General features: G+C 38.7%; 1 protein-coding gene across 3 annotated transcripts; it reads left to right on the top strand.

The window, feature by feature from the left end:
* Positions 1-630: 630 nt before the first annotated feature.
* unkl (unk like zinc finger) lies at positions 631-11,899 on the top strand. 3 transcript variants are annotated; one of them, XM_020610532.1, is made up of 17 exons: positions 631-763; positions 1,417-1,626; positions 3,305-3,481; positions 4,074-4,207; positions 4,332-4,400; positions 4,528-4,594; positions 4,691-4,808; positions 6,174-6,258; positions 6,635-6,801; positions 7,230-7,415; positions 8,364-8,414; positions 8,545-8,722; positions 8,813-8,902; positions 9,018-9,254; positions 9,587-9,774; positions 9,891-10,148; positions 10,321-11,899. In XM_020610532.1, the coding sequence occupies exons 1-17, from the start codon at positions 699-701 to the stop codon at positions 10,474-10,476; spliced, it is 2,436 nt and encodes an 811-aa protein (XP_020466188.1). In that variant the 5' UTR covers positions 631-698; the 3' UTR covers positions 10,477-11,899. The 3 variants fall into 3 exon arrangements, with proteins under 3 accessions (XP_020466188.1, XP_020466187.1, XP_020466189.1); XM_020610531.1 differs by lacking the exon at positions 4,332-4,400 and having other exon boundaries at positions 4,459-4,594; XM_020610533.1 differs by lacking the exons at positions 4,332-4,400; positions 7,230-7,415 and having other exon boundaries at positions 4,459-4,594.
* The last annotated feature ends 542 nt before the right edge of the window (positions 11,900-12,441 follow it).

The following is a 12,441-nucleotide window of genomic DNA, read 5'->3' as shown; positions in this document are numbered from 1 at the left end:
GTTAACATTCAGGTTAAACAGCTAAACAAATGAGTGGATAAGGGAACAGAACTGATAAAACAGACACATGTCTACACTATGTGTGTAGGCTTATGCATTGTTTATGACTTCATATGTGGTGGCATGGACTGTACGTAGATGTATAGGTGTATATGGAAAACTATTGAAAAAGATGGGTTGTTCTGCCTCCTAGACTTATAAAATTAACAGTTATTGCTCATCTGGTTGTGAATCCTTTACTGTAATTTATGAACAGTTGTGAGTTGCAATCTGGGAAAATATCGCATGCACTGCGTTGTTTTATAAATAAGAATGTCATGAAATTATTCTAAATTAGTAAAAGAAATTCTGAAAATTTTACAATGGTGCCATTATTTTTATAATAACCATTGACATTCTTAATTTTATGACTATTTTAGGCAAAAACTTTAAAAAAATGATGTTAATATGTAATGTAAAAAAATGTAATTAAATATTTCTTCTTGGCACTGTGGACTTTGAAACATTTAGACAAAAGAATCTGAAGATTTAATAAATAATAAAAATTATATTTTAAGGCTTTTTATGAATTTTGTCGGTTTTTTTTCAAAGCCCCCCCCCCCCCATCAGTGTGTGCAGTTTGCAGCGCGTTCGGGCGGACGTGCATGCTCGCGAGCAAAAGATCCGAGCGCATGCGCAATTCATTGTTTTGACTGAAAATGCCGTCGGTTTCGAAAACGGCGGCCAATGCGTCTCCTCAAACGGAGAAACCTACCCACTATACGTGAGTAAAGCTGCTGCAAAGAAACGAGAAAATTGCTCGTAGTCGAATATGCTATTTTCACGTGCACATTTGCGCGCGTGCATTTCTTGCATTCCTCAATTCTTGTATGTGCGTTAAAACATGGAGCTTTTCCTGGCTTTGTGACTAACGTTACATAGCCACCAACGACTCCACGCTAGCAACATCAGCCATAATATAATAAACGAACATCTTAAATCGCTTAATTGACTAGCCAGTCGTTAACGTAGTCGTTTACAGCTGTTTTACGGAGTTGAGGAATTGTTTTGAATTGTCTGTTGAATATTATATCGTCAGCTTGGTTTGCTAAATGACTAGCCAGGAACTCGCTAACCAGTCTGCTTGTAAATAGCTTGGCCTTATTTTGAGTTCCCTCTTGCTACGCACATTTGTAGACGTACGCTCAGGGACTTTTAACAAGTGTTACGTAGGAATACGTGCGTAGTTTGCTTCGTGAATAGCAAGCTAATGCTAGTGACCCAAAATATAGAGTAGCTTACAGCACTAGCAGCATAACACAGCATCGCGGTCTCAGGACCTTTTCTTTGCTCTCGACTGATCTTTTAGTTAATAGTGATATTAAAATCCGGTTCCCGACGGCACCTTTGTGTGTTTTTGTTTTCTCGTTGTTTCAGATACTTGAAGGAGTTCAGGACAGAGCAGTGCCCGTTGTTCCTCCAGCACAAGTGTACGCAGCACAGACCCTTTACGTGCTTTCATTGGCATTTTCTCAACCAGCGGCGAAGAAGACCCATTAGAAGAAGAGACGGAACTTTTAACTACAGCCCCGACGTGTACTGCACGAAATACGACGAGACCACAGGCATTTGCCCAGATGGGGATGAGTAAGTGTCAGTTTCAGTGACTGTCCAGCTCCATGAACACCCCATGATGCAGATGACGCATGTTTTACTGATATGTTTGAGACGGGGCCGCTGCAGTTTTATGAAACAAATCACAATGCTACTGAAATATTTATTACAGGCCATCGGGACGTGTCCCAGTGTAAGCCTTAAATGACGCCGGGCTCTGGTTTGTTTTTATTGGTAGGAACTGTCTGCAGGGAGTTTTGCGTAACTGAAACAATAAGAAGAAACTGTAGCACTTTTTCATTGTGTAATGTTTATAGAGACCCAAGAAACCTGCTATGTTGCCAGCTGCTCTGTAGCAAAGTTCGCCAGGGACTGTCTTAATTTCATCTTTTTCTGTGCAACAGTAACATAAATGTGTAGGAAAAGCAAGCTCTGTGTTCAGTGGTATATATGCACATCAGTTTAACTGGACAGAGATTAGAAAATGCCAGTTTGGTTATAAAAGCCTATTTTTTGTAGTAGCAGTTAAAATGTGATTGCTCTAAAGTTGCTGTGTTTATTCTTTGTACAAGTGAGGAGTACATGATGTTACTTTGGAATTTATTTACATGGGAATTGGGATTAGATTAGTAGCTGCTCGGTGAGCAGTGTTTATGACTTTGTTCCTCGGTGTGAAGTGTGATGTTGCAGCACATGTTGATAGCACATTACATTCTCTGTAGTATGTACTAACTTTACCATTTCTGATTGAACATAACTGCACGTCTTTGTCTTTGAGATACTTGATAGTTTGGCTCTGTTCACCTATGCTACTGTTATTTTCAGATAACAGCAACATGGGATGCACAAATAGCTTAATTCCTCACTTCACATTTTCAAAAATGCCAGATCTTAATGGTGTCCTGTTTACAGAAAGATAGATTTAGTTGTGCTTTTCTTTTGTGTAACCACATAGCCTCCGAAGTTTGGTGCATAACATATTTTGTGCTCTATCACCACAGGCTAAACGCTTTTAGCGACAAGCGTGGTGGGACTTTAGAAGTGCTGTCTAAACTGTGAGGTGGCACAGAAACTAGAAGTTCTCAAAAGGTGTGGCAGTGGCCCTTTAATTTGCAGCATGTAGTATATAAAGACAGCACCTTCTCTGTGTGACTAAGAAATTATTTGAGCCCCACGTATAGTAAAAATATAATAATTGAATTCATGTAAAAATGAACAGTTGCAATCTTTACAACTCTAACAGTCAAAGCTATTTTTGTATGACCTTGTGTGTTGCTATAGCAACTGTTGCTACTCAAGAAAGGGAAAAAATGGTTTATTCACAAGGCTTATTGGCCCTACATTTCTGGTGTTTCAGCCCTGCATTCACAATAGGATATTATTCCTGATTAAAATGTGTGCAACTAGAGTAACTAGTTCCCCTTATTGCAATTTTCACTTGGTTTTATAACGTTTCTTGGAACAGTGTTTTTAAATGCCAGTACAGTGTTTTTCCATTTCATGCTTTTAATGATAGCATATGAAACAGACTGCCTGCATAGACATTTTACAGTTTTACTCTACAGTAATCTTCCGAAAGCTATGTGCTATATGTCATGTTATTTTGGACAGATCTTTGGTTGGGGCAGCACATTTTGTGCATTATTTTTGATGTCATGGCGAGGCATTTTAACTGATGAGCTATTTTATCATTGTGTCTTCATTTCCTTAGCTGTCCTTATTTACACCGGACCACTGGTGACACAGAACGCAAGTACCATCTACGCTATTACAAAACTGGCACCTGTATCCATGAGACAGATGCTCGAGGGCATTGTGTGAAGAATGGCCTCCACTGTGCTTTTGCTCATGGGCCACATGACCTCCGACCTCCAGTCTATGATATCAGGTGACATACAAAGCAAATAGTGCCCCTGCCAGACTTTCCACTCGCAAGCCTCAGAATATAATGAACAAATCAACCTAATTATACATAAAATAAACAATACCTGTATTATAGTGGTTTAATGGGTCATGAGACTGTGCTTGGTTTGTACTGCTGATATTTGTCCTTGGCTCATTGCATTTCTAAGAAAATTACAGACATATGATACTAGATAAATATGATTCATTCAGCTCTGTGCTATTGAGAAAATCTGAGTGAGGTTAGCTGATACCTAGACTTAAAAAAAAGCATTTCCTGCAGTGAAAATTCAGGAGTTAAACTGATAAACATTGTTATATTGTCTAATTTTCATTCAGCAGCTTTTTTGTATTTGTGTATTTTGATATTTCATGATGTATAGCAAGTATGAGTTATGTCATCATGCTACTATTAATGTTAAGACAGTGTTTATCACATGGTATTATATTAGATATTTAGGGTCCACACTTATTTGAGAGGCCAGTCAAAAAATTGTCCTTTACATTAAATGTAACTGTTTTAGACAACAAGCAGCCAAAGTCCAAGTAATAAAAATAACTGATTTTTTTGTGCACAGAGAGATCCAAGCACAAGAGGCCCTGCAGAATGGACAGTTGGGATCTGGGGAAGGTATTCCTGATTTGCAGCCTGGTGTATTAGCCAGCCAAGCTATGATTGAGAAAACACTGACAGAGGATCCCTGGTGGCAAGGTGAGAAGCCTACTCCTCAGTGGTGAAGTTCTCCTTCGCTGCCTTGTTATTTTCTGCAGAATGAAAGGAAAAATAACAGCACTTTGTGGGTTTTTTTTTTTTTTTTTTTTTTTTTTTTTGGCAGTTTCCAATTTTGTCTTAGCTAATTATAAAACAGATCAGTGTACTAAGCCCCCAAGACTATGCAGACAAGGCTTGAAAGAAAAAAAAAAACCCTTTTTGGGTTTTTTTTTTTTTTTTTTTTTTGGCAGATACCAATTTTGTCTTAGCTAATTATAAAACAGATCAGTGTACTAAGCCCCCAAGACTATGCAGACAAGGCTATGCTTGCCCCCACTACCACAACAGTAGAGATCGAAGGCGAAATCCTCGAAAGTTCAAATATAGGTAAGAAGTGGCTCAGCTGAAGTTAAAATAACAAATGGTGTTAAGTTGTGTAAATGCAATGCATTAGTGGTTCTGACCCTGTGAATAACACTGCAGGTCAACTCCCTGCCCAAATGTGAAACATGGGGATGAATGGGGTGAGCCCTCCAAGTGTGACAGTGGAGACGGTTGCCAATATTGTCACTCTCGTACTGAACAGCAGTTTCACCCAGAGGTGAGTGAATTTTGTTTTCCCTAAGATGAATACGGGGAGGAGTCGTGTTGTTCTTCACCATTGCTACAATTAAAATACAGTTTTAGGTTTTATTGTTTTGGCTGTTAAAGTGCCCATGGGATGCTCATTTCCAGCCATTTAATGTTTAATCTTGGATACCTCTGGATTAGCTTTGCACCCATCATAAGTGCAAATAGTCTAATTATTTCAGAGCGATAAAGCCCGAAAGTTCCTTCCTTTCAAGTTCACTTCCTTTCATGTAGCTCCAAGGTCACTATGTCCAACTGGTGATCGTTGGATCCTCCTCCACACGACCACATACAGTCCCCAAAGTAGTAGCGTAGCACCAACAATAACATCATGGATCATTAATCCGTATCACATCACATGTAGCAGACATACTGGCCTCAAGTAGTCAGGACAAACAGGTACTGTGCTCTGGGGGAATCCAGTGTTAATGAGTTGATCATTCACCACCGTGGAGGCTTCACTGGCCGGCTGCTTGTAGGTTAGACCCGGTCAGGTAAAACAGCAACTCTTTGTAAAAGAACATTCCCAGACATGCAGTAACCTTAGGCCCTGTATTTTTCTCCACATCCTCTGGTCACAGTGCAGCAGCAGGAGGGATAATATAGTGCCTGTAAAAGTATTCACTATGTTTGTTATATGGATGTTTTACCATTTTCTTGATTTTATAAATCAATCATTCATTCATTTTATACCGCTTAGTCCCTGAACGGGGTCACAGGGGGGCTGGACCCAATCCCAGCCGGCAATCAGGCGAAGGCAGGGTACACCCTGGACAGGTCGCCATTCCATCGCAGGGCTAACACAGAGACGAACAACCACACACACACACACACACTCCTATGGGCAATTTAGAGACACCAATCAACCTAAGCTGCATGTCTTTGGACTGTGGGAGGAAGCCGGAGTACTCAGAGAGAACCCACGCAAGCACGGGGAGAACATGCAAACTCCACACAGAAAGGTCCCGGGTGGGGCCCGAACCCAGAACCTTCTCGCTGTGAGGCAACAGTGCTAACCACTGCGCCACCGTGCTGCCTAAATCAATCATGGTCCATATAATTTTGTTTTTTTGAGAAAAAACAAAAAACCCTCTTTAATGTTGAAGTGAAAACAGGTTTCTATAAAGTAATGTCAGTTAAATAAAAATATATAATGGGAAATAAGTGACTGCATAAATATTCACCCCCTTGTTGTCAGTATTTAGTAAAGACATTTCATCGTTTGTTTTAGTCGCTGTAACCGGAGTGTTAAAAATACTGCTAATATAAAAAATGACCAGTCTTAAGCTTTAACTGTGTATCTCAGTAACTTGTGATTTGTTTTTCATTCCCCAAGATCTACAAATCTACCAAATGCAATGACATGCGACAAACTGGATACTGTCCCAGAGGCCCGTTTTGTGCATTTGCACATGTAGAACGTAAGTGAACGTTTGTCAGCACGAACTACTCTTTCATATACTGCTCCTTAAGCTAGGTAGTGAAATGATGTGAGCTACTCCGCTAGCTCTGCTTTGTTTATTACACCTGATAGGACATCTGTTATTTAGAATTGTTCTTCAATCCAGCAGAATGCTGAGTTTTATGCCAAGACTTGCATTTGATTAGAAGTGGTGTTTGTCTTGTAAAATGTATATGCTCACTTGAGTAATAATTATTTTTTTATTGTTTGGAGTCTCTGAATTCATCACAGCTGTATAGAGCATTGATGTTACTGGACAGAGGCTGTTAGTAGTCTGGTTTGTTACAGTCTGCTGTATATATAGTTTGATATTCATCCTTTTAAAATGCTTACAGGAATTCCCTCTACAGAAGAGACCATGAGCTCTTTGCTAACAGCAATACAGTCAAGTTCGCAGTCTCAACTGGACTCTCAGCAGTATTCAGAGTGTCCGGTCAGTGAGTGGAACAGTGGAGGAAACTCCACCACCAGTGCAACCAGTAGCAACGGACAAGTAGGAAGTGTATGTTATCTCTGTTGTTGACATCGGTCCTTCAATAGGAAACTGATCAGAATGTGGCTGCTGGTGTGGAGAAGTAGACACATTATTTCAGTTTTATGGAAATATCAGCTTTTGTAACCAGCTGATACAAACCAGCCACTCACCTGTCAACATGTTTACTCTATCATTTTTCTGTTGGCATGTTTTGTACATTTATTTTTCATCGTTACTATATTTCCTTTTTAAACTGTTTTACATTTTGTCACTGCATGGTTTCGAAATAACAGGCAGTTTCTCATTCAGAGTGACATTTAAGTGGATTAATCAGTAAAAAAGTGTGGCTCAAACTAAGAGATTTAAGAGAGTCATCACCTTCTATTTCAGAATAATTGCTTTATTTTGTTTTTTCTTCATCCCTTTATTAAGATCATGTGCAATCTCTTTCTCAGGTTTCATGTTCTAATAGCTCAACTGTAACGCCAAGCTCAGGAAGCGACAGTTTGTTATCCCCAGTGGGATCGATCAGCAGGCCCAAATCCTTAACTAATAGTAGTTTATGTTCAGAGTCCACATCCAGTGTCTCATCTCTGACGTCTAACTATCCCAAAGCTCCGGGCTTTGAACGTGAGGACCAGGTACACAGACTGCTCTCTTTAGCTTCAGGAAGAATGCAACACACAGATAACATAGGGCTTGGCACTGACTGTATCATTGTCATTCTTTTTAAGTCACTGTTTTGTTTATTTCTCATTCATTATCTGCCATGCCTTTTTTATTTGATCACTTTGTGCCATTTTGACTTAAATTGCATGTTTTAGGTCCTAGTTCTTAGGTCATTTGATGTGTTGGATGTTTCTTAAACACTTCATTGTATGCTAGTATTTGTAACACTGCATAGAGCATCATCACATCAGCATTGAATCATCAATGCTGATGTGATGATTGAGGTGGTAAAGTGATAAACACTTAAAATATGCAATCTATAAAATAATAAGTAGTTTATACCTGAGGTGTTTAACTTTTTTCAATATACTTCTAATACATTTATAATCAGTTTTTTTCTATATATAAGAAGCCCATTCTTACGAAAAGCCTAAAAATGTTTTCACACTCTGCACACAACCAGGGTTATTTGTAACTCCACACTTAGAATTCCCCTTAGGTTTATTTCACCACTTTCTGCTGTAATTACAAAATGGTGCCACTAGCTCGCAGTAAAGTGCGTCTGTCCTTATCATTCAGGATGTACCGAAATCAATGGCAGTATGTATGAATTATTTCTAACAAAAAGTGGCAGGCTGAGCTGAGTCACATGATCAGTTTAAATACCTCCAGTGCTGATTGGCTGCAGTTCAGTAGTCAGTTACCACATAAATCATCACTACTGGAGATTGGCCAGTATTTATTATCAGTTAACTCTGAGGAAAAGTGTGTAGTAGTTAAGGGCAAATAGTCTTTGTTGAAATAGACACTTATATTTGAACATTTCCATGCAAAACTGCCTTTAATTGATAACTGTGTGGATGTAAAATTTGGAGATTTTACACTGAAATGTGCCGTCTCTGTTATTTGGTCGTTTATAGATTAAGAACAAGGGGCCGGTGGATCAAAAATTGATGGACCAAGAAAAACAGGTTTGTGTTTCAGTGGGTTGCTTTTTGATGAATGCTTCATTATATTACAAGTGTTTTTTTGTTTTTGTTTTTGTTTTTTTAAGGAAAACCTAAACTGTAATTAACACATATTTATGTGTTTCCCTCTTAGACACAAAATACTGTATTCTCAGCAGTGAACCCTTTGGCCTCAAGCTTTACCTCCAGTATAACATCCAGCTTGGCCTCCAGTATTGGCTCAGATAGTTCTTCACCCACCACCTTATCAACAATGAATGCAAAAGCCACTCCTTTCTATCCAGGGAGCAACACAGTGGAGTCTGTCATAGGTGAGTGCATGTAAAACCAACAAGCAAACTGATCGGGCTGTGTTTTGTTGGTAATGCCAGTCAGATGTATTTTGTTGTTTTGTCCCCCAGGATCTGCTCTAGACCTCAACTTTAGTGACATTAATGTTGCATCCCTTGATAAGGAGTTAGAGGAGCAAGACAACAGTGTAGGACTGGCAAGTAAGGACCAAGTTTCTAAAAGTGCTCTGCGGTGTTTGGTCATGAATGATCTTGTCATATTTTGCTTGTGAAATAATTTTTAAAAGCATCAAAAGCATTTTCTTTGTCCCCTCAGGTCAAAGGGTGCTAGGTGGATCTGCTCCTGTTAACATTCCTGGCTCCCTAGCACGGTCATCCTCTTTTAATTCCTCGTCATCACTCTCCACCTCCCCGCTCAGCTCCCTCTCCCAGTCCCTGTCGCAGTCCCTGTTGTCTGGGGCCGTATCGCAGCAAAATCAACCTTCAAACATGTTAGCCAAGCAAGAGCATGGCCTCCTAGGAACACCTACATCCTCTTCCCAGAACTCTTTGGGTAAGCTGATGGCATTAGGCATTTTGCTCCAAGGGAGCCAGAAAGCTCAAAGTCGATAAAAACACCTTAAGACTTTTCTAGACTTACTACACCACAGCTCTGATCAGTGATATTCTTATGTTTAGTATATTCAAGTATTGAACACTTACTGAAACAAAGAAAACTGAGGACACAGTTCTCTGTTTTTCCAAAGGCAAATCAGTTTTAACAACCACCAATTTTTGATTGATGATCAAACAGTTCAAAGTGAAACATTTTCCTGTTCCACACGCAGCCATGACTAACATTTCACTTTTGTGCTTGGTTTTGGTTTTAACACATCCCTCATCTAGGTTTGAATGGAGGCGCTAGTAACATTTGGGACTTTGTAAGTGGCAGCTTTTCACCAAGTCCGTCTCCAGTTTTCAGCAGCCTAACATCTACAGCCAGCAGCGCTGATCTGGCCCGCCTTTTTAGAGAGCTGGATGAGGCCAAGAGGAAGCTCAAGCAATGGGAAGAGGCCTGGCATCAGGTCAAACAAGTCAGTGTTATAAAAAGAAAACAACCTCTTATTGCTACATTACGTGTTAGTGTACCACAATGATTTCTTGTTTCATAGCGAGCTCTTTTAAATCACAAGACTCCACTTTGTTCCAGGCCTGTGAGGCTTGCCAGAAAGACGCTCACGAAGCAAAGGAACAAGCAAAAACAGCCGAGGCAGAGCGGCAGCTGGCAGAACAGAAATGGGAAGAAACGGAGCGCAAGCTGAAAGAGCTACAAGGGGACTTTGACGTGCTTTGTCGCACCCCTGGAACACCTCTTCTACGTAGCTACGGAGAGCTGGACCAGCTCCCTTTGTCAAAGCTTCATTCCATCCAGAGTCAGCTGCGTAATGACCTAGACCTTATAGATGGGGTAAGAAAGAGTAGATCACGCACAGCATTTCATTTGTAGCATCTACATAGTTGTTAAAATGGTTCTTCATTTAGATCAGCATTTTGTCATCAAGCATGCTTTTTTTGAAACGTCTGCATGAAGTGTATTTCCCGAAGCAGCAGCTGATATCCATTTTTTTCTTCCCCAACAGGTAATATATCAGCTTCAGTCAAAGAAATGTATAGTTTGCCAAAAGAATGATCGGTGCATTGTTCTGCAGCCTTGCCAACATTACGTACTATGTGAGAACTGTGCGCCTAGTAAATCAGAATGTCCTTACTGTAGAACAAAAATACTGAAGTGGTGATGTACAGTTAATTACTCAAGGTACTATTTACAGGATTTGCCCTTTGAAAAACTACTAACAGATATTACATTTTCTAAAAAGTGATGTCTGTTTCATAGAGTGATTGAAATAACTTAGAATAAAATGATGTTTGACTGACAAAACAAATAGTATTATAAATCAGATTATGTACAGGAGATTCAATCATTATAGCTTTTGCTCATTTTATATGAACATTACCTCGATGAACCAGGTAGCTTTTTGTGTGAAAAGCATGCATTCAGATTTGAATATTAAATTACCTTGTGATAACCTTTCTCAAAGATTCAGTCAAGCTTCTAATGGACATAACATATGTGCCCATATACCCACATTTGATTTACACTTTGTTATGAATACTTTTTGGTTATACAGATAATATAGTTGCACTTTCCCAAACCAAATGCAATGTCAACCTGAGCTTTTTCTCTTACGGTAAATGCAAAACTACCAGTTTAAAAATATTGCAAACAGGATCAGTACACTTGGTTAAAAGCTTAATACACAGTGAATGGGTAATGCACACTGCACCTGGGAAAAATCTGTATTCTTCTGAGGTCGCATGTTAACTTACTGCAGTTATACGCGTCTTACTCGGGCAAATTTAAAGGCATTTCGACCCCAGCTTTTCAGAACATACTGTGCAAATGTGCATAAAACTAGTAAAACCTTTTAGTATATCTGTTACATCACAGATTCTTGTATGAAAAGAAAGAAAATGTATCTCGCTGTAACTTTAATAAACTATCTTAACCACAAATGGATATATCAGAATTTTAAAAAAGAAACCTTCTATAAGACTTTTGTAGTATTATTTTTTCCAGTCATTCTGAGAGAGATTAGCTTTCAGTGTGATGTCAGTGGGAGCTGCCGTGTAGCTGAAGAATCTTTTACTGGGGACTATAAAAAGTCAATTGAATTACAAAGCAATTGCTGTAATTTACCACAGTAACCAGTGCCATATCCTCAAATGCATGAAAAAGAAATCACTGTGTAATTGAACTGTTGAGCTCTCACAAGCTAGTTTGGTGATGTTAAACATAAAATGGGCAAAACTCAAAAGTAGTTTCTTCTTTAATTAAAGAGGAATACATCTAAATCTAAATCAAGAAGCTAGTTATCGAAGTACCTGAGTTTGACTGATAGTAGAAATATATTTTTGTGTTTCCATAATTAGTCTGGAAGCCCAGATTTTTTTTTTTCAATTTTTATTTCACACATCATTTCACAGAGCATAGAGCTTTCACAACTGACGTGTATGAAATGGGTTCCCGATTTATGTCTTGGTACCAGAAAGTGCTACAGTGTTAAGAAGCTCCCTGCGCTGAGGAATAAATAGTGTTCAGTGTTCCTCTTTAAGTAAAGCCAGATTTGGTTAAACTCCAAATTTTCATTCATGGTTTCTTTTAAAGCAACTAGTCAAGCATCATTCTTTAGACCAAGTTTGTTTTCTTATTAAAGCACTTTGGGACTTTATTAAAGGGTGTATAGAAATTTGCTTTAAGCTGCTTTGTAGATGTTCTTTTGTCTTTTTTAGATTTATACATTTTTTTTTATATAAGCTAATGTCTGGAGCTTTTGTGTGTACTGTGAAACATAATTTGAATATTTCATGTTTCCTATTGTTAAATCATGGCATGGTTCTAGTTATACAGGTTTCATAGAAAAAGTACTTAATAGTTTCTACTTTCATAGTTAGATTTATACAATTTCAATCAAGTAAGTGCAAATTTAAAATGCATTTTAGGCATAACCAGCAGCTGTAATATCAGTAAGGCACATGCTACATGTTAAGGCTGTTGTTGTTTTTCAGTCAGTCAGTTTTGTTTTGTAGAGATTTATATGCCCTAGCTGTTAGAGAAGCATGTATTGTATTTGCTACAAGCCACATAAAATGGTCTCTCTCTCTCTTTTTTTTTTTTTTTTTTATAGGGATTTACCCTTCAC

The sequence above is a fragment of the Monopterus albus genome, unplaced genomic scaffold (genome assembly GCF_001952655.1).
Source record: "Monopterus albus unplaced genomic scaffold, M_albus_1.0 scaffold105.1, whole genome shotgun sequence".
NCBI classification, from domain to species: domain Eukaryota; kingdom Metazoa; phylum Chordata; class Actinopteri; order Synbranchiformes; family Synbranchidae; genus Monopterus; species Monopterus albus.
This window is presented reverse-complemented; position numbering and strand designations above follow the sequence as displayed.